The sequence below is a fragment of the Budorcas taxicolor genome, chromosome 11 (genome assembly GCF_023091745.1).
Source record: "Budorcas taxicolor isolate Tak-1 chromosome 11, Takin1.1, whole genome shotgun sequence".
NCBI lineage: Eukaryota > Metazoa > Chordata > Mammalia > Artiodactyla > Bovidae > Budorcas > Budorcas taxicolor.
The window spans coordinates 127,292,564-127,314,603 of NC_068920.1; the positions used below are offsets into that span (position 1 = coordinate 127,292,564).

Here is a 22,040-nt window from a genome sequence, read left to right on the forward strand (position 1 = left end):
ACCTGATGTGAAGAGACAACACATTAGAAAAGGCCCTGATGCTGGGAAAGATTGAAGGCAGCAGGAGAAAGACGACAGAAGATGAGAGGGTTGGATGGCATCACCAACTTAATGGATATAAGTCTGAGCAATCTCTGGGAGATGGTGAAGGACAGGGAAGCCTGGCTGCATTACATGGGGTCACACAGAGTTGGACATGACTGAGCAACTGAACAACAACAAAAAGTCATGTTGTCAGGAGGGCTGGTTCCTTCTAGAGGCTCTGAGAGGAGAATCTATTTCCATCTTTTTCTTTCTTTTTTTTTTTTTACCATCTAGAGGCTACCTCTATTCTTTGGCTTCCTCTATTTTCAAAGTATCACTTCAATCCTTGTTTCTGTCATCACACCACCTTCTTCTCTAACTTCTCCTTCATCTCTATTAAAGAATCCTCTGATTATGTTGGGCCCACCTGCATCATCCAGGATAATCTCCCCATTTCGAGATCCTTAACTTTATTGCATATGCTTAATCCCTTTTGCCATGTAAGGTTATCATTCACAATTTCTGGGGATTAGAACATGGACATTTTGGGGGAGTGGGAAGGTATTATTTAGCCTACCACAGTGACTTTTTTTTTTTTAATTCACTGGTACTATAGTGTAATTCTCCTTTTCTACCCTAAAAATGTCATCTAGTATTTGTTTGATGATATTACTAATATGAGAACTGGAGGGAAAAAAACACATCCATATCAATGATATTGGAATGTAAGTTAGATATAACAAGATATGGAGAAAGCTATTAAGAGAGATAAGTCTTTTAAGAAAAAATTATAATATAAAAGAAGACTGGGGATCAGGTATGTTTTATGGGGGAAGGATTAATACAGCTGCACTGTGTCCTTCAATTGTGGATCATTGAAGGCCCTTGTATAAAATGAAAACCCCCGTTCTTTAAAATGTATATTTTGTTCTTTACACCATGCTTACTCCTTAACCCACTGCAATCAGTCCCCACCACTTTACAATAACTGCTCTTGCTAGGATCAATAACCTACCGGACAAATCCAGCAAGCATTTTTGTCATTACGTCTCTCTGGCATTTAACACCTCTGCTTATCCTTGAAACTTTTTTCTCCTATAACCTTGGTGTCACCTTCTGTTTTTCTGCCTATATTTGTGGCCTGGTTTCTCTCGTGGACTTTTTTTTTTCCATTTATGCTTTAAATGTAGATATTCCCAAAGGATGTTGGAAGTGCTCTTCTCCTTACTCTATCTACATTCTCCTTCACTGATCTCATCTATATCCAGGCATTCAAATCCCACTACCACTCACTGACTTCCCTCTGTCAGGAGTCTAGACTTCTCTCCCGATCCACACAGCTAATGACAATCTTCACTCTGATAGCCCCTATGTAGGCCCAGGACATTTTGAACCTCTTTAGTGGTTTCATCTAATGCTTTTTGTTTTTAAAAGATTTATTTATTTACGGTTACCCTAGGTCTTTGCTGCTGCACGGGCTTTCTCTTGCTGCCTCTAGCTGGGGCTACTCTCTAGCTGCGGTGCACATGCTTCTCATTTCAGTGACTTCTCTTGTTGCAGAGCATGGTCTCCAGGCGCATGGGCTTCAGTAGCTGTGGCACGTGGGCTCAGAAGTTGCAGCTCACCAGCTCTAGAGCATGGCTCAATAGTTGTGGCCCACAGGTTTAGTTGCTCCTTGGCATGTGGAATTCTCCTGGACCAGGGATCGAATCTGTGTCCCCTGCATTGGCAGGTGGATTCTCAACCACTGAAACACCAGGGAAGGCCTTTATCCAATGTTTTTGAATAAAGATATTTTAATTGGGCTAATATTGATGAATTTTCTTCCAGAAATTCTATAAAGCAACTCCATTAAATCAGCTCAATTCTTGGATCAATTTCGTGTGCACTGTATTTCCATTTTATTGTAATTCTGTTCACTGGGATCTAGCCTTTTCTATAAGCATTTTACAATGGAAATTTATTAGTCAATTTTTGGTTCATTTCGAATTTTGCCAATAGTTTCTGCTACTGAGTTCTCCTGCAGCCACTATATCTAGTAAATTCCAACTTCCCAAATCAAAATTTTGATTTACATTGTCATGATTTCATGCTTTCATCAATTTATGTGTAGTTTTAGCTGCTTTGAATTTTACTTAAACTGAATGATATTCACTATAAACTGAAAAAAGGCTGACAGTTTATATTTAATTTTTGGTTAAGAGAAAATTGTGATCAGTTCCTCCCAGATAATGTAAGGTTTCATTAGAGTGAAAAATAAAATATGTCCTTGGGGTCAGTAAGTACTGCTCAAAAACAGGATGTGGTATGGGAGATCTGGTCCTTGTATAAAACTACTAATTTCACAATATCTGACTTTAAGAATTCCACACGCAGCAATGGTATTGGCCCCAAATCTCAGCCCTAGAAAACTGGGCTGCCTTCTGAAGGGAATACTTGGAGTCCTTTTGGGCCTCTGGGCTAAGCTACATAAAAGCAAGTTGAAGAAGTACTTGGTTTCCTTCCATGAAAGGTGACATAATTCAGTATAAGGAAAGAAGCATAAGGGGAAAGATCTTTGCCTTCAAATCCAGAGAAACAGGTCTAAACCATCTGCTCATGGCTTTCCCCTGGATCTTACTCTGGCTCCTCCCCCTTGGATCTTGATTAGGGCACAATATAATGGCACTTCCTTCCAGGCTGGTCTCTTACCAACCTGTCTCGGGCCTGGCAAAAGTGAGTCATTAAAGGGTGAATGAATGCAATCAGAGATCACCCTGTGGGAACTGGAGCTTCTAACTCTGGCTCTGGCTACAGTTAAGGCAGAGATGACTCACCACAGGTAAACTCCATCCACTTCTGCAGAAGGCCCTGACTCCTGCATCTCAGTGGGAGTGATGCATCTGAAAGGGTTTTCCCCAGAGCAGTCTGAGTCACAGGTAAGGAAGACTGTGCTTTTGGCTAACTTGAAACAGGAAAAAAACCAGAAGAACTTCACATTGTGGAATCCGGTGTATTTAAGGATAAATGAATCAGATCTTAAAATAAATCTTCAGAAAAAGTAGGCAAACTCTGGTTTTACTCATGCATCTTATACCAGAGTTCTTTGGATCCCTGAATTTTCTTGGAACACCATACCTATGAACTCAGCCTACTACCAATTCTCGTAGGTGTCAGGCTCATCAAAGCTCTTTTCAGATTTGGAAAGGAAATAGGAGGCAGGTTTTCCTCACAGCATGAATTTTAAATTTCTTAGGTATAATCCATTTCCACCCAAGATTTCTCCCTTTAGTTTCTTATGGTCTCTCTTTAGAGATTTTTTTTTTGTTTTGAAGGCTGCATGCTGATGCAGGTCACATTCAGGTAACACATTTTAGAAGTTCATAGGAAAAGTTTACATATTAGGGAGCTCTGTGATTTTCCCAGCTCAGTCCTTAGGCTCCATTATCTTATTTATGTCTCCACAAACATCCAGATGAAAAGTGGGTCTCAGGAAATAACTGCCAGCATTGGAAACCAATTCACCAACCAACCAACCAAAAGCTGTTCTTTGAAACTTAAAAATCTAGAATAAAGTTTGGTACTAAGTGAAAGGCACATATGGAGCCCTTCAGTCCTAGGAAGATTTGACTTAAGGAATAATGCAAAGTGTAAATCATTTCTTTTAATTAGGTCCATTTTAATAAAGTGTACAGAAGTTTACAGCTCAATTATCCATAAAAACTAGCAGATACATAAGACAGACCACACGAAGTGTGCAATAACATAAATCCAAGAGTCTGCAAAAAAGAGGTATTGCAAAAACTGTTAAGATTGACTCTATAAATGTCTCTTTCCCTTTCCCATGTTCATAGTCCTTGAGATTGCATGCACATACTGTTTTCTGAGGTCTGATGACCTCAATATTCTCACAGTTGGATTGACCTCCTCATTCAGTCAACTCAAAATAGTCAGTAAAGGGAGTTCACCTCTTCTTCCCAGAATGAGCATGGTCCTTGGCCTGTATTCCGTTTCTGTCTCCTAACAAATGACATTAAATGTTCCCTCTGAATTTCAAAGTAACATCTTACAGGCCTTGTAGTGTTCTAGTCACTACTGCCCTCCCAGTACCACACATGAACAAAGTGTTTAGGTCAAACCCTATTGAGTTTCATCCTTGTGGATGAGAAAAGCATGCTTACTGTGGAAATGAGTCTAAAGCAGTGGCTGCTTTCTCTCCCCTTCATCTAGAACAACTCCAGTTCTAGCTCAGAAAGTTGTAGGTAAACAGCACTGAATTTACTCATTTCAAATCCCTACTGTCACCTCTTGGTATTCTTTGGATGCCTTCATCAGGAGGTCTTTAACACCATGGCAGAAAGCCTGAGGATACACACATGCACACACTCCACGCACACTCCTCAAACAGGAGTCTTTGGTAGACTCAGAGTATAACTGATTTGCCATTTCAGAAAGGAAAGGTGATATTGTCTTCTCTCGCCCCCAAAGTCTCACTTTAACTGATATTGGGGAAAAAAACATTTCTGCAATTTCTTACCAAAAGGAATCACACAGATCCCTCTAACATGTATATATGGTTCTCTTATAATGCAATGTAGATAACACTGACTTGATTTCAAGAACAAAACATTGCTATTATAAACTCAACATACTGTCACTCATATTGAGATTGCTGAGAAGTAGCTCAGACTAAATTTCTTATGGAATTACAAATTACCTTTTACAGGTTGTTCTAGAGTCCCTTCATGCACAAACTTGCCCCTGTGTCCTAGGAGAGCACGAGGCTTTTGAGTTGTGTCTCTGAAGAGTAAGGCTGGGCTTCTGCCAACCTTCCTTCTAGTCCATAAGATATGGGGAAGGTGAACCATTTCATTTTTATTTAGAATTATTCCAGTGTGATATTAGCACAGGCTAGGCTGAAATTTAAGAAGCAACTGTTTAGAGTAAAAAGGAAGGTAAATAAAAATCAACATGATCCTTCAGTCTTCTCTTTCATTCCCCACTTATTGGTATGGTTATAATAGGGGAATGTCAAATGAGGAAATGAACAAGCAAGGTAAGCCACATAGACTTGTAGCAGTAGAGAAAAACCAGAAAAGATCTGGGTCTGTCAGTTTAAGGATGGGATCTTAGGCATCACACGTTAGGAGGCCTGATTCCTAATAAAGGTCAAGGTGCAAATGAGGCTAGCAGGACTGTAAGTCAGAGAGCAAGAGGCATCCTGGCAATTGAGACACTGTCAGTGTGAATTCCCACATCAAGGGTGAGCAGCTAAGTTGTTTTCAACAACCTAGTAAATTTATCTTACGGTGAAAGAACACAAAAACAATCCCCAACTAGATACTACTTTTTATTTTCAAGCATTTTGAAATTTTCCGTTAAGTGAACTTCACAAGTTTGCAAGTGTTCTGCTGGTTAAAACCAATCAATCAACAAACAGGTAGTTGACAGTCATTTGGAAACGCTAAGAATTTAAATTACATGATTCTATTTAAAATCTTCATGTTTACTCCAGAAGGCAGGATTGGAGGTTCAGAACTCAGGAATGGCTGTGGGCATCTAGAAGGTGCTCCTATCTCCTTAGAAGGTCTTTTCAGTGACTCTCCTATGTACCTTTCATCAGAATAATCTGGGTTCATATAAAACTGCATCTGTGTGACCTGCAGCCATTCCAAAGCTGACTGGCCTGTGTTCTCCAATTTCAAATTCAAAGACATGGCAGAGAATAACATTTTTCCTTATTAAAGGGACCCAAGGGGCTCCAACTTAAGTAGTATCCTTCCTGCTAGAGAGTGAGTTAGATCTCACTCTTCTCTGGTTTCCTATAATAAAATTGTCTATCTGATTCAATGCATACATATTATATAACCTACATTTTGCCGACTTTTCATTATGGAAACAAATATAGCATGAGTGAATTTCTATCGCCAGATCACTCTGGTGATTACACCTATCTTAAAGAAACTGAAATCTGCTACTTTATGAGTCAGTGAAATGTCCACCAAACAGTTGAAAACATTGATGTACATGTATTCTAAAACTTACTAAATAATGGGTCAATAAGATATTGGTATTTTTCTTAAAAGTTCAGAAAGAAATCTTGGTCGCCTGGCTACACGCAGACCTAATATGGGGGTGTAAATATGTACACACCGGTCCACACATATGAAATTTTCAACTCAGCAATGAGTGAGCCCTAAATGAAAAAGAATTTGTGGCCAAGATATCACTGAATCCTGTCCAGCACCTGCTTTAGCATCCAATTTTGTTCATTTTCCAGTATAATAAGGATTTGAAGCTAAAGGGCTCTCAGTGTAAGCCTGGTGGCTCAGCCAGTAAAGAACTCGCCTATAATGCAGGAGATGGAAGAGACGTGGGTTCAATCCCTGGGTTAGGAAGATCCCCTGGAAAAAGAAATGGCAACCCACTCTAGTATTCTTGCCTGGAGAATCTCATGGACAGAGGAGCCTGGTGGGCTCCAGTCAGGAGTCGCAGAGTCGGACACGACTGAGTGACTGAGCACACACACAAGTGTGGGCCTAAGAAGCAGATATGCTAAACATTTTTCACCACACGTAAGATAACTTCGTTAATTCAATAGTGTGTGTCAGTCGATTAATGTGGATTCTTTAAGAGTTCATCAGTGCATGCTGTAGGTCAATGTTAATGTCTAAATATATTGTGGCTCACTGCACTCCACTGAAATGAAAGGTCACGGGTTCCGGCATTCTGTATCATATGTTTAATGCATGTAAGACAGAAAACAAACTAAAACAAGGAGTGCAGTATTTTGTTGACTATATGTTGTCTTTTTCTCTTTAACGTTAGCTGGCTTTAGTTGTTGGAAACATGTATTTGCTACTTAATTCAAAGCACCCCGAGCACTCCTGATTTCTTAAAGCTAAATTTCCCAGATTTCCAGATTCACGATGGCCTCTGCAAAAATCTTTTATCTTTATTTTTTAAATTTTATTATTTTTTTGCCCACACTGTGTGGCATGCGGGAGCTTAGGTCTCCATCGAGGGATGGAACCTGTACCCCCTAGCACTGGGATCAGAGTCTCAACCACGAGACCACCAGGGAAGTCCCGAGAACAATTTCTCTCTAGATGATGCATTTAACCTATATGATCCAAAGATGATCAGCACAGAATCCACTAGTTATTCGCTAATAATTAATGTAATCCAATAATCCAAAAGCTTTCATGCATCATTAAGGACACAAAAGTAATTTGTATGTGTCTATATTCATTTCTTATTCAAAACAGGGATTTACAGAGTCTCCACCCAGCATAGGTCTCTAGCAAGAATAAAAGAATAAAAAAGGAATACAAGCTCAGCTTGACAAAGGATTCAATTATGTAATAAGATCACCATAATTTTATTGATTTCATCTTAAGAACAAAAACAATCAGGAGGGATTGATCAAAAAACCAAAGGAAAGTCATTTCACAGGGCTGTTACAGAGGTAATCCTGAGTAGTTTCAAAGGGTGAATTAGAATGACCTTCCACTCTAAGAGTTTCTAGGATGAACCCTCCTTGAATATTCCCATCTTTTTCACTTCTGAACAGTATGAAACGACAAAAAGATAGGACGCTGAAAGATGAACTCCCCAGGTCGGTAGGTGCCCAATATGCTACTGGAGATCAGTGGAGGAATAACTCCAGAAAGAATGAAAAGGTGGAGCCAAAGCAAAAACAACACTCAGTTGTGGATGTGATGGGTGATGGAAGTAAAGTCTGATGCTGTAAAGAGCAATATTGCATAGGAACCTGGAATGTTAGGTCCATGAATCCAGGCAAACTGGAAGTGGTCAAACAGAAGACGGCAAGGGTGAACGTCGACATTCTAGGAATCAGCCAACTAAAATGGACTGGAATGGGTGAATTTAACTCAGATGGCCATTATATCTACTACTGTGGACAAGAATCCCTTAGAAGAAATGGAGTAGCCATCATAGTCAACAGAAGAGTCTGAAATGCAGTACTTGGATGCAATCTCAAAAATGACAGAATGATCTCTGTTCGTTTCCAAGGCAAGCCATTCAATATCAGGGTAATCCAAGTCTATGCCCCAACCAGTAATATCGAAGAAGCTGAATTTGAATGGTTCTATGAAGAACTACAAGACTTTCTAGAACTAACATCCAAAAAAGATTTCCTTTTCATTATAGGGGACTGGAATGCAAAAGTAGGAAGTCAAGAAATACCTGGAGTAACAGGCAAATTTGGCCTTGGAGTACAGAATGAAGCAGGGCAAAGGCTAATAGAATTTTGCCAAAAGAACGCACTGGTCATAGCAAACACCCTCTTCCAACAATACAAGAGAAGACTCTACACATGAACATCACCAGACAGTCAATACTGAAATCAGATAGATTATATTCTTTGCAGCCAGAGATGGAGAAGCTCTATACAATCAGCAAAAACAAGACCTGGAGCTGACTGTGGCTTAGATGAACTCCTTATTGCCAAATTCAACCTTAAAATGAAGAAAGTAGGAAAAACCACTAGACCATTCAGATATGACCTAAATCAAATCCCTTACGATTATACAGTGGAAATGAGAAACAGACTCAAGGGATTCGATCTGATAGAGTGCCTGAAGAACTATGGATGGAAGTTCCTGACATTGTACAGGAGGCGGTGATCAAGACCATCCCCAAGAAAAGGAAATGCAAAAAAGGCAAAATAGTTGTCTGAGGAGGCCTTAGAAAGAGCTGAGAAAAGAAGAGAAGCGAAAGGCAAAAAAGAAAAGGAAAGATATACCCATTTGAATGCAGAGTTCCAAAGAATAGCAAGGAGAGGTAAGAAAGCCTTCCTCAGTGATCAATGCAAAGAAATAGAGGAAAACAGTAGAATGGGAAAGACTAGCAATCTCTTCAAGAAAATTAGAGACACCAAGGGAACATTTCATGCAAAGATGGGCTCAATAAAGGACAGAAATGGTATGGACCTAACAGAAGCAGAAGATATTAAGAAGAGGTGGCAAGAATACACAGAACTACACAAAAAAGATCTTCATGACCCAGATAATCACAATGGTGTGATCACTCACCTAGAGTCAGACATCCTGGAATGTGAAGTCAAGTGGGCCTTAGGAAGCATCACTCGAAACAAATCTAGTGGAGGTGATGGAATTTCAGTTATTTCAAATCCTAAAAGATGGTGCTGTGAAAGTGCTATACTCGGTATGCCAGCAAATTTGGAAAGCTTAGCAGTGGCCACAGGACTGGAAAAGGTCAGTTTTCATTCCAATCCCAAAGAAAGGCAATGCCAAAGAATGCTCAAACTACCGTACAATGGCACTCATCTCACACGCTAGCAAAGTAATGCTCAAAATTCTCCAAGCCAGGCTTCAACAGTATGTGAACGGTGAACTTCCAGATGTTCAAGCTGGATTTAGAAAAGGCAGAGGAATCAGAGATCAAATTGCCAACATCCGTTGGATTATTGAAAAAGTGAGAGAGTTCTGGAAAAACATCTACTTCTGCTTTATTGACTGTGCCAAAGCCTTTGACTGTGTGGATCACAATAAACTGTGGAAAATTCTGAAAGAGATAAGAATACCAGACCACCTGTCCTGCCTCCTGAGAAATCTGTATGCAGGCCAAGAAGAAACAGTTAGAGCTGGACATGGAACAACAGACTGGTTCCAAATAGGAAAAGAAGTACGTCAAGGCTGTTTATTGTCACCCTACTTATTTAACTTATATACAGAGTACATCATGAGAAATGCTGGACTGGATGAAGCACAAGCTGGAATCAAGATTGCTCGGAGAAATATCAATAACCTCAGATATGCAGATGATACCATACTTATGGCAGAAAGCAAAGAAGAATTAAAGAGCCTCTTGATGAAAGAGAAGAGTAAAAAAGCTGGCTTAAAATTCCATACTCAGAAAACTAAGATCATGTCATTTGGCTCCATCACTTCATGGCAAATAGATGAAGAAATAATGGAAACAGTGAGAGATTTTATTTTTTGAGGCTCCAAATCACTGCAGATGGTGACCGCAGCCATGAAATTAAAAGACGCTTGCTCCTTGGAAGAAAAGTTATGACCAACCTAGACAGCATATTAAAAAGCAGAGACATTACTTTGCCAACAAAGGTCTGTCTAGTCAAAGCTATGGTTTTTCCAGTAGTCATATATGGATATGAGAGTTGGACTATAAAGAAAGGTGAGCGCTGAAGAATTGATACTTTTGAATGTGGCGTTGGAGAAGACTCTTGAGAATCCCTTTGACAGCTAACCAGCCCATCCTAAAGGAAATCAGTCCTGCATATTCATTGGAAGGACTGATGTAGAAGCTGAAACTCCAAAACTTTGGCTACCTGATGCAAAGAACTGACTCATTTGAAAAGACCGTCATGCTGGGATAGATTGAAGGTGGGATAAGAAGGGCATGACAGAGGATGAGATGGTTGGATGCCATCACAGACTCAATGGACATGAGTTTGAGTGAACTCTGGGAGTTGGTGATGGCCAGGGAGGCCTGGTGTGCTGCAGTCCATAGGATCACAGAGTTGGACATGACTGAGCAACTGAACTCAACTTTCACTCCTGCTCATGTAGACTTTAACTGATAATGACCAAAGGGTGGAAATTTTCATACTCGTTAGCCAAAATCAATCAATTGGAAAGATAACTTAACATCCACTGTTACACAGAAAATTCAGAAATGATCACTGGGAGAAAAGCCCAGTGAACATTTAGCAACCTCAAAAGTGAAGGGCTGGCACTGCTGAAGCCTCAGTTGGAAAAACCACTGCTAGGAGCCCTGATCCACTGCCAATTATTTACCTTTTAACCTGGACAGCTGAAATAGGTGGAGACTAAATTAGAAAAAGTCTTGAGAAGTTATCTGTTTATATTTTACTGTCAAGATCCCAGAATTTCAAATTTTAAAATACGACATTTAGTCAATGGCAATCGAGTCTGGCATTCAGGCTTGATTCTAGGATGAATTTCTCATAATTCTTAAGTCATTAATCTTGGTTGGTGAGCAACTCTCTCCTCCAGCTAATGAAGAAATCATGAACATTTACTACCAGTCACAGGAAACTTTCAAGTTGAAACATGAACTTCTTCGGCAGAAATCTTCCCACTGAGATATAAGTTTCAACTTAAGGCACTAATAATAAAGGGCATGAGAACGGTCAAGAATAACTCAGAGCTTTCCAGAAATAGAAGACATTTCAAAAATACAAGTCAAGCACGTATCTGACCTGCTTCACCATCTGAGGGGAAAGGTTGGAATGGAAAGGTTCTCATGGCTGACTGGTTCAGCTCTTTTCCATTCTCCCAAACTTATTTACATGTCTCAGGTTTCTACTTCCTCAAGGGGCAGACAAAGGTGACAAGGATGTGGAAAAACAAAAAGCAAATCTAGTTTGTAGCCTAGTCTCATGATCAATTAATTTCATAATGACACGATCAATTAATTTCATAATGACAGCATGGAGTGCTCAGACCCAAGATTTTTTAAATTACTTGAGTACTTATTTAAATTATTTAGACCCCAAACCCAGTGGTTGGAACTCTAACAAGGTATTCTTTTCTTTTGTTCTCAGGGGAAACTGTATAAGGACAGTTAATTTTTCAAGACTTTGTAAATGAAATTTAATAGCAAATTCTAAAGGAAAAATTGAAAATTGCATTCCAGCAGGATTTTCCTACTCATTCCAATAAATTAAATTTTGCCATGAGAAAAGAATGCAATAAAAACAGGGTTCACGTAAGTAAGGTTAGGAGAACAAATACCAGCAAATGAGTGATTGTGGAGGTACGCAAGGTGGGACAGGATTTACCTAAAGAACGTTTCCTGTGCAAACAGAAGTGTACACACACAGCTGTGCACTCACATGAATTTTTAAAGTGTGCACGTGGGAGAAGGCTCCACACTATCAGACACCAGCACAGAAATCTCATGTTTGCATCCCTACGAAGGTAAGGATCTAACACGTTACACACCCACCGACACTCACGCATGAGGACCAGGGTGGCCTACACAGACTCAGATCCAGAGAAGATTTCTAGAGTTGCTGGTTTTAGAGGAATGATTATTATCTTCGGGATCACACTTCCTTTTGATGAGCAGAATTTTTATCTTGTGTTTCTTTCCTGAAATGTACCCTTTTCAAGAGTATGAAACCAAGTCTGGGAGGAACTCATCTTAATTCCTCACTAGACATGACTCAGAACAGGAACTACAGGAATCAAAGTAGCAATACCATGGCCCCTTTGGGAAGTTATTTCTGGATTTACTGACAAGCAGTTTGAGATTAAAACAGTTTCCAGGCACACAACAGAAAGCAGAATTCTGGGTGGAGGTGAAGATGGACACACTCACCCAAAGTCCAGAAATATAAACAAAAGCAATGAACATAACTTAAGGGAGTTTCAACTAAGTATCACCTCGACTGAGTTTGTTGACTCAAGAAGTTCTGCTCTGACTCACGGAAATGAAAGAGAATAATTGATATAAATCTTCTCAGGAAGGCTCAGCTGGGACTGATGTGGTGGGTATTGAGGGTAGGGTAGAGACAGGGGCCTGAGGCTCAGGCATGGCTCCTAAGGTTTCTGTTTGCCTGACTTTGAAGGAAAGGGTGCTAAAGCAAAAGGATCAGCAGCTGGCAGCTCCGTAGTCCTGGAGGCAAGGGATGTGATGGAAACGGAGCCAGCTATCGACTGCTTATTGGTTTGCGAAACAATTTTGTAGGCAGCGATGGGCTGGGCTTCTGGATTCGGCTCATCTTCCGGGCTATAGTGACGGGAATATTTGGATAAAGACTGGGGGCGGAATGGTTTGCCTGCCACGGGGCCTGAGACAGCTTCTTTCTGGGGCTGAGGTCCTTTGTTTCTGTCATTAGGATGGGCCCCAGATTCCAGGGAGGAGCCCCTGGAAGAGATGCTGTCAAGATGGTCTGCTGCTTGTACAGGATGGGAGGGGAGGTTAGACGGCTGGGCAAAGCCAGCCGTGGAATACTGAGCTCGGGCGGACGGGTACACGGCTCGATCCAGGCCCGGGAGCAGAGGGATGTCATCGGTCTGACTGAGGAGACCGGGCTGCTCCTGGGCGGGGTTCTGGGCAACTGCTGACTCCTCCATGCCTTTCTTCTTGGTAAAGGGAGCTCTCAAGAACACATCCGTCTCCTCTGGCTGGGAAGGGGCCACGTTGCCCTTGGAGACAAAGGGGGCTTTGGCAAAAATGTCATCAGCGGGAATCCTTGAACTCCGGAAGGGAGCAGTGGCGAACACATCTGGCTCACCGAGTCCATCAGCGGTCGGCTGAGTGAGGGCTCCGAATTGGTTCTTCCTCCCACCTTGCGAGGCCTTGGCCTGCGCGGGAGTGACCTCCGGCTGAGTGAAGGGAGCGGCTCCTCCTAGCTTCCCCTGCGGAGGCTTGCAGCTCTCATCCTCTTCTTCCGATTCCAAGAGCAGAGGGCGAGAGCCACTGCAGTCCAGCATGTCCCCCTCGAGGTCGGTCCCCTCTTCTTCACTGCTGTGGAACGAACTGTTGCTGGAAGGGCCATCTCGGGCCAAGTAGTCAGATTCTAAACTGTTCTGAGTTTTCGTGCCAGGTACCCGGGAGGGGTCCGGGTACAGGGGAAGGCCTTTAACACCCGTCGATTCTTTAAAGTGCTCTACAGTTATTACAGGAGAGGGAATGGGCTCTCTCTGGAGACCTAGAAAAGCACAAAATGCAGAATTAATGCACTGGTCCGTTCAATGCTCCCTGGAACACTCAATGGTCAACCCGCGGCAGGAACATTGGGGGACCAAATAATGGATATTGAAAATGGAAAAAGGAAAAACAGAACAAGAAAAGTCAGGCAAGGAAACGGCACACAAATTGGAACACAACCAATCACGGTCTCACATTTCGGAACATGAGGAACAATGTGGAGGAAAGGAGATGAAGGCGTTAGGCACACAGACATTCAGCGTTAACTATGCAATGCTCCTGCACGCGTGGGGCCAGGCACTGACACCTGCTCTACCTGACTGGCTCTGGATGGAATGAAAAACCCAGTCCCTCATCTCCACATCTACCGTGACAGTTCCGGCTGATGCAGAGATACTGTCTGGGGACAAACTCAGTTCAGATCTGATGTGTGGTCCCCCCTGCCTGTGACTGCACCCCCTCCTCCAAAAAAAGCAGAACATGGCTGCTTGATAAATACACAATTACTTGATGATTGACATCATAAGCACTACTCAAAGAGTGTAAGAGCCCCAATATGAATGCTGAAGGCACTTTTCAAATGGGAGATATAATCAATATCACACTAAACAAATCACCTTCAGCTGGAGTTGCCCTGGAATTTTGTTTTCAGTCTTCCAAGTTAGCAAAGATCTCCTCTGCTTAAATGAATCCATCATAAGCTTCTTTAAGCAAAAGGAGGAAAATGCACAGGTAATTACAGAAGTATTTGCAAACTCTAATATACTAATCGATTTCTATCTAGGTAGAGGTGCCTCAGGGTGCTCTGGCTTTCAAGATCAAACAGACAATTATCAGAATGCAAGAGAGCTTACCTTCCAAAAATATTAGCAGGTTAGAAGTATGTCATTGGGCACATGTTAGCAAGAGGGCAGGAAAAAGGCATATGTAACTAAGCAAGAAGAATCCAGAGAAAAGGGTGATTGGGGGCAGAGGTATCATGTCATCATGGGTTTCCCAACCCACCAGGGGAAGAAATTACAGGTACCATGATTCGGATTCTATAGATGATTCAGAACCTCTGTACAGAGGTAATTCAATCATCCTCTCCCCACGTTACCCTCTCCCCTTCTATGCAAACCATTGGCTAGTAGAAACATCTGCTAATTTTCCCCTGCTAAAGTTTCTGCTTGAATCAAGCACACAGAACACAGCAGAAGCAGCATCAAAATCAATTTATTGGGAAACCAGTTACTTAGAGACATTACATTGTAAAGAGATGTAGAGAGCGATCTGAACATTTTTAGAGATATTGTACAAAAATACTTTCTCTGAATCCTGTAATTTTTTTAACAGTGCTTATTTTTTATTTTAGTGCTTCTTTTTAAATAATTCTGACCTTAAGTATTGTTTTTGGAAACAAAGTTGCCCCCCCACCCCCACCCCTTCTCTTTCTAAAACTGTGAATGTATTCGGTAAATTTCAATTTAGAGAGTCTTTAAGTTAAACTCTGTACTGGTGCCAAAAGACTTTCTGAAGTTTTTGAAGCGGATAAATGTTTCCTTGCACCGTAATTTTAACATGTGAACAGGAAACAGATGGAATGCCTTCTCTCCCTTGCAATATATGTGAAGGGACATAACTCTGACCTCTCAAGCAAGCATACTGATATTAGATCTGTCACAGTGATCCCCAGATGATGGTATATGGGAGGAAATTCAAAATGCAATAGGGCAGGGAAGTTTTCCAAATTAAGATTTGCTAAGCAAAGTGGTAGTAACCACCCCTTCCAAACTCCTTGAACCACTTTCTAACACGGTATCAGCTGTACAAAGTTTTCAGTTCTCAAAACTAAGGCATGGCTTCTCATCTCCGAAAACAACCCTAAGTGCCGATGCAATTCTGTGGGAGAGCAACTCTTAGGAAAGAACTGACACATTTAGTTAAACCAGCTCTGGCCACCATATGGACCAACAATGAAAATGAGCACTAATTTGACTGGAGCTAGTGTTTGGGGGAAATTTTAATGGAATGCAGTCAAATCAAATTGTAAGCACAGACCTCCAAAAAGCCTATAGAACGTGGGCGTCTTGGACGCCTGCAGAATTAGATGACATTTTGAGAGCTGGAAGGTACGAAGTAGGGGTGCCCATATCCAGAATTAGAGAGCTGGAAGGGCATTCCTAGCCTATATAAATGATTTATGTTAAAAAGCGAGTTCTTGGTCAAGTCAACTGTAAATCTGCCAACTCCAAGCATATTCTATGACTTTCATAGTGAATGATAGAAAAATCATACCTAAAGTTTCCAACAACTTTTTAAAAATGTACACAGTTACAAAAATACTATAACATTAAGTTTGACGGGAGAACTAGTCTCCAGTTCTTCAAAACAAGACCAGACCTATTTGATCTCTGAGCATGAATCTGCTCTATAGGATTAGAAAAGTACATTTAAAGGATTCTCCTGAAAAGGCCCAATCTGTTAACTTCTCCATTCTTTTTAGAGGAGGTGCAGTATGACCGAGGCTGAGAGCAACTGCCCTTTGCAACTCTCCAAGCCTGGCATTCTGGAGACCAGAGACAAGCGGTGGGTATAGGGTGCGCAGACATCCACATCCCCGCAGGGAATTTTGGTAGTGGCAGCACAAGAAACAAAGCAGTCAAGAGAAGGAGGAATTCTAAATAACTGTAAACAGAAGACAGACATTAAATCTTGTTGGCGGTTAGAGGGTTTCATTTTTTTTTTCCTTAATATGAATGTGTTATTGTAGGAAGGGAAAGCATGTTTTCAGGGTGAACAGTCGTTATATGTGAAGATAGCCTTGTACTGTCAGAAAAACATGTTAGAAGCCGTCTGCCTGTGTGCGATGAAAGATTTACACTAATTTAACCTCAGTGTCTTGGCCCATTTCCTTTGCAAACCAATGGCTATGCATAGCAGACGTCTTGTGACCATAAAACTCAAAAAGCTAGCCAGTTTTTCTTGGGGTGTGGGGTGATGGGGCGGGGTGGCTGGGCTAAACCCCAGGACCTGACCTCACAGAGTCAGGGTCTCCCTTATCAAGCATAAGGATCTTCCTTATCATGACGTTTACGGTGGGGCATTTTGTTCTAATTCTCTTAAATTAAGTCATGTCTCTCTCTTTTTTGGTTTAGCACATTAAATTAAGCAAAAAGTCAAAATACACTTCTTTTTCTTGCTTTGATGTAGGGACTATGTGAGAGATTAAGGTCAAGCACACTGTTTCAACGCTTCCACTAGGGATAACTCCATTTTAGTCTATTTTGAGGCTCCAAACTCCAGTGTTCTTCCCTGGAGAATCCCAGGGACAGGGGAGCCTGGCTGGCTGCCGTCTATGGGGTCGCACAGAGTTGGACACGACTGAAGCAACTTAGCAGCAGCAGCAGACTACATCAGTTTCAGTAAAGAGCTTATATGCTTTGAAGGAAAGATATACCCACAAGTATCTGATGATTTTGCAAAGACTCTCACCAATTCCCCCTTAATTTCCCAAGCAACTCAAAGTGCTGAATGATTTAGAATAGGTTACTCCTGGAAATCTCATCTGATGGATACAGTGAAGGCCAGTGTTCCCTTAAAAAAGAAAAATCGAAATCTGAAGTCTGCAATTTCAGGCTGGATCTTCCTGAGTGCCATATATCATAGGTGACCAGAATTTCACTTTTTCCCATACTACAAAGTGAAATAACAATTAGAAGAAGCACCAGAGACATACTTCTTGCCCCAAACTGGAAATGAAGACTTGGGAGTATTGGAAAACCTTCTCATTCAGTTAGTTAGCAAATAGAAAGCAAAATACATCCCTTCCCAAGAACTTCAGAAAGGCAGCACCAAATGAAATCCACACTCTTTCAAAGTTGAATCAGGGAATCAGGAGATGTACTTCAAATGCATAATTTCCATGACCTTTTGCTCAGATAAGATCAAGCACTTGGTTCTACCATAAGCTGTGCAGTTGCTCTAAAACCTATGCCTGGGAGCCAACGCTGGCTAGTGATGCTGTGTCTCTCAAGCCAATGGGGCAATTAAATGAGAGAGATTTCTCCTTGGGCATAGAACTGCTGTTGCCAACACAAAATGTTTAATTAAATTGCCCTGGGTGCATCAAAGATTAAATTCAAGGAGGGTAGCTGCAAATATGTGCTCCCTTTTACAACTCTACGTCTGGTCGTATCAAATGCAGGCTCACAGGGGTTTTCATCTCCATGACCGCAGGTGAAGCCAGGGTAGCCAGGACTCATTAAAACGTCCTCGGCACGTCTCTCAGATGTGTTTGCACGGTACTTGTGCATAAGTGCTTATTGTCACTCAACAATGTGTTTAAATCCTTTTGGAAAAAAAAGTGGGTTTTCAGATCAAGAAAAGAGTAGCTATTGTAGGTTATTTATAGCTCTGAACATCATGCTCCCCGTTGAACAGATAAAAGTCTTTATTTTTCTGTATGTTTACATAAGAAATTTGTTTACAGACTGTTGTTTTTTTTTATACAATACTTGCGTAGCAATGTTCAAATTTCACATTTGTTACTCTATAAGATAGCTTCATGTACCTCTGTTTGCTTTGTCTTTTGGGGGAGGACAGGAAAAAGGTCTATGGTAAATACACATATACTTGACAAGGGGGGTGTGCAACAGGGGAGAGGAGACTCCCAGGGAAAGAGTGAACTGAGGCCACTACATCAGAGTGGGAACCAAGGAGACACCTTCCATTCTAGCAACATCACCACTTGGTAATTCTGCATAGATCAGCTCTGACCCAGAACCTCTCTCCCTGATCATCATGAAAGGAAACCCAAGACAAACAAAATAGTATCATGTTACAGTTACTTGAAATGGAGGCCATCTGGGATTCATTCTGACTCAAGAAATCCAAGCACATCCAGCTCCAAGAGCATCATTAGTGGGGAAAAGGAAAAGGCTAACTTTGTGTTGGTAAAACTACAGTCTCTTGAGAGGATAAAAGATAGCTTTGTAATATCTGGAGTGTTTCAGTAAAAGTACCATGTTAAATATCCATCTAACAATTTCTTTATCTGGCAGCCTCTGATTAGCGGAATTCAATACTTTGGGGGCAATCCTGTCATTTTTATCTCCAAGCTTTAAGTGCATGGCTACAGAATTCTGAATCTTAAAAACTGAGAAAATTAAAGACTCCTGGAACTACAGATAAATATCAGCATGGGAGACTTTGTTTTGGCCCGAGGTATCTACAGGGTGTATCTTGTTAGCTGACTTCATAGGCTTCCATACCGCTGGGCTGAGGTCAACCCCCAAAGTCCCCTCCTTCCCCCAGCACTGCTGAGGGTAGAACTGTTCCTGACCTGGGGGGAAAGCTGTGTTGGTTTGAATTTGTCAGGAGCTCTTTTGGGGAGCTCCCCAAAAAGATTAGAAACAACACTAATAGTTCATCTTGAGAAAAACAAGTTCTTTCCTCGGTTTGCTCCCCTGTAATTATTAGCAATCCAAGTTCCATAATTCTCACTTGGGAAGAGGCAAGTCCAGTATCCAATGACATTAAACAAACTGACAATCTCTTTCAGAGGTATTATAAACCCCATATTTTTCAATTTTCTAAGCCATACTAAAGACAGGCAAAATCACACAAGTTCCTTTATTCAGAATATTAAAGAAATTAAGACTGCACAGTCCATTATAAGGTCTTCTCTGGGAATTTTCAGTGGATTATTCTTCTGACTATCTTCCATTGTAACCGCTCTTCAGTGTAGGGGAGTGGTTTTGCTTTTTTGGAAACATCAAATGTTACTTAGAACCAAGAGTGGTAAAAAAAAAAGGGTAAGAGCATAGGTTCAGATGCTGAAAGAGATACTAATTAGATAATAATACAACTGATTTTCTTATATTTTTAAAATAAATGGTGGCAGCATCATTAAAATAAGTATTATTTTCCCAAGTAAAACTAGATGCCTTTGAAGGGAACACTCAATTAGATGTCACAATTCTGATATGTCTGCTAAAGAAATCACTAACTATAATCATATTCACAAATGTCCGTTTAAACCTTATCTCCTCTGAGGCCTGTGTTTTCACTGGGACTTGAATTTGGTGATCTAGTTATTTGAATGCTGTAAAGGGGGGAAAAAATCCAATTTGTGATGTTTTCTGGTTTAGTTACTATTTTGCATAGTTGGAATAAAAGCAAATCAGAAACATATGCTTACAGTATTTGTCCATTTTAAAATAGCAGATCCTTGATTACACAGTTTACAATAATTGAAATCTGATGCTGTTAGAATAGGTAGATGCATGTGTGTAATATTAAAAAAAAGGAAAATCTATGTCCAACATTCTGTGATGACTTAGGGGTCTCTTCAGATAACCAAGAGAGCAACCCAGGTTAGTGAAAGCCTACTGTAATTCCCTAAAATATAAATACTACTATAGTAATAGTAAGAGCTATGGAAGATAACTGAAGGACATCAGGATTATCTAAATCCTTCATAGTCCTCCTAAAGCATCATAATAAACACTGAGAACCCTAGAATTCTATAATCTTAAAAACCATCTGGTCCAAAGTCATCACTGTAGTAAGGAGCAGCAGTTCTAAGAAGTGAAGCTCCTGCTGAAGGCCACTTGCCCAGGGACTGGCAAAGGTCACAGGAGGAGCTTCCAGGGGGCCTCTCCTGCCCGATCTCTTCTCCCACCACCCACATCTATGAAATGAAGTGGATGAGCCAGAATAATCTCTAAGGTCCCTCTTGTAGCTCAGTCTACAGTTTCAATGTTCTATCAATTATTAGCACACTATGCTCATCTCAAACCCTTTTAGCTCAGGGATGGTGCTATAAACGAAAGGAGGCCCCAATAAAGGAGGCCTCAATAAAGAGTTACTCATATGTTTTCTTTAACAGAAAAATAGTTCTATCCTTTGAAGCCTTACTCCTAAAGAACAAACTCAAGATAATTTCATGTCATTATCCCCCTCAGGCTTCCTTCCTCCACCCAGTCTCTCTGGTTTCTAGTCTGTTCATTTTCATTAACATTCTCTATTAAGCTTTATTGAGCCAGATGACTAGATAATATATCTCAATGTAATTATGGGTAATACATGAAAAGGACAATTGAGAGACAGCTGATTTCTAAACTGTACTCTTCGTGGCTTCAATTACATTAGGAGGCTAGATATTTCACTGTATTTCTAATATATATGTATGGGAAAAAAATCAGATTGGAAAACATAGGCATAAAACATTATTCTTATTTAAAAATAAACACTCCTTCATTTACATATTCTATGTCTGGGAAAAAGAACACTATTTTGATTTTCAGTAATAATCCTGTCCATAAAAGGGCAAACCAAGTCCCATTTTCACTGTCCAATCAAGGAGAGCTTTTCAAGCATATCTTTTTTAACTCTCAGTAGGAAGGTTGTACCTCCCTCAATTCTGGAAATGATTCATTATCCTCACAGAGGCCTGTACGGCATGCATCTAGTTTCAGCTGGCACGGAAATACTTAAAGTCAGAAGGAAAACTGAAAAGTTCTGATTTCTCCTCTGCTGCCTTTCAAAGGCTTCTGAAGCTTGACCTCTAAAGTACAGGGTGTTGCAGGCTATTGTTGCTGTTCAGCTTTGTTTTTTCCCTTTAAAGTGCAAACATGAGAAAGCAGAAACAAAAGTACTAGACAGGGAAGCAAGCAAATGGACCTGGAATTTTTTTGGTACAAATCTGATTAGCTAAGAGGTTCCCTTTTGACCGTGGAAATGGCACTCTAGGAAGAGAACCAAATGGGGTTCTCTGTGCCCACCTCTTTTCAAAGGGAGATTTTATAAAACTGCTTTGCATGTAAAGAAAAAAATATACTTTAGTGAGGGAGGACATGTACAGAGGGTGACCATAAGGCATGTTGTCACGTCAGTGCAGGGGCCTTTATTTATTTTATGAACAATATTCTAAGGTTAGTGAGAAATTGCTTTTTGTTTTTTAATCTAAGAAGCCAAGGAAAACCAACTGAACATACTTCACTGGCTGTGTCCTTCAGTTCAAACATCAGAGAGAAAGAAAGGTAAGTAGCCAGAGTCAAACTGTGCCTAGTGTGTCTGCATACTTATTTCTGATTATCTGAAAATAAACAACATGCTTATTCTACAAAGACAGAGGACCTGCTGAAAGCTTATAGCAACACACAAGTCTATTCAAAATGATTCCCTATGTTACACTGTAGGGTTGCTGTGTAGTTAGTTATACAAGGGAAAGAGATCAAAACCCTGTACAGACACCTGATATCGGACTTGAAACGCCAAGTGGAAACAGAACTATTCAGTGTCTTCATTTATACACAATTTACAATATTTGATTCAAAATAAAAATCACAAGAAAAATACAT

The 22,040-nt window shown here is 40.7% G+C and overlaps 1 protein-coding gene across 1 annotated transcript; it reads right to left on the reverse strand.

Annotated features, from left to right (window-relative positions):
• Positions 1-12,029: 12,029 nt before the first annotated feature.
• LOC128055714 (uncharacterized protein FLJ45252-like) lies at positions 12,030-17,990 on the reverse strand. The gene is made up of 2 exons (XM_052648258.1): positions 17,861-17,990; positions 12,030-13,696 (listed from the first exon to the last, which is right to left on the reverse strand). The coding sequence occupies exons 1-2, from the start codon at positions 17,988-17,990 to the stop codon at positions 12,582-12,584; spliced, it is 1,245 nt and encodes a 414-aa protein (XP_052504218.1). The 3' UTR covers positions 12,030-12,581.
• Between the last annotated feature and the right edge of the window lie 4,050 nt (positions 17,991-22,040).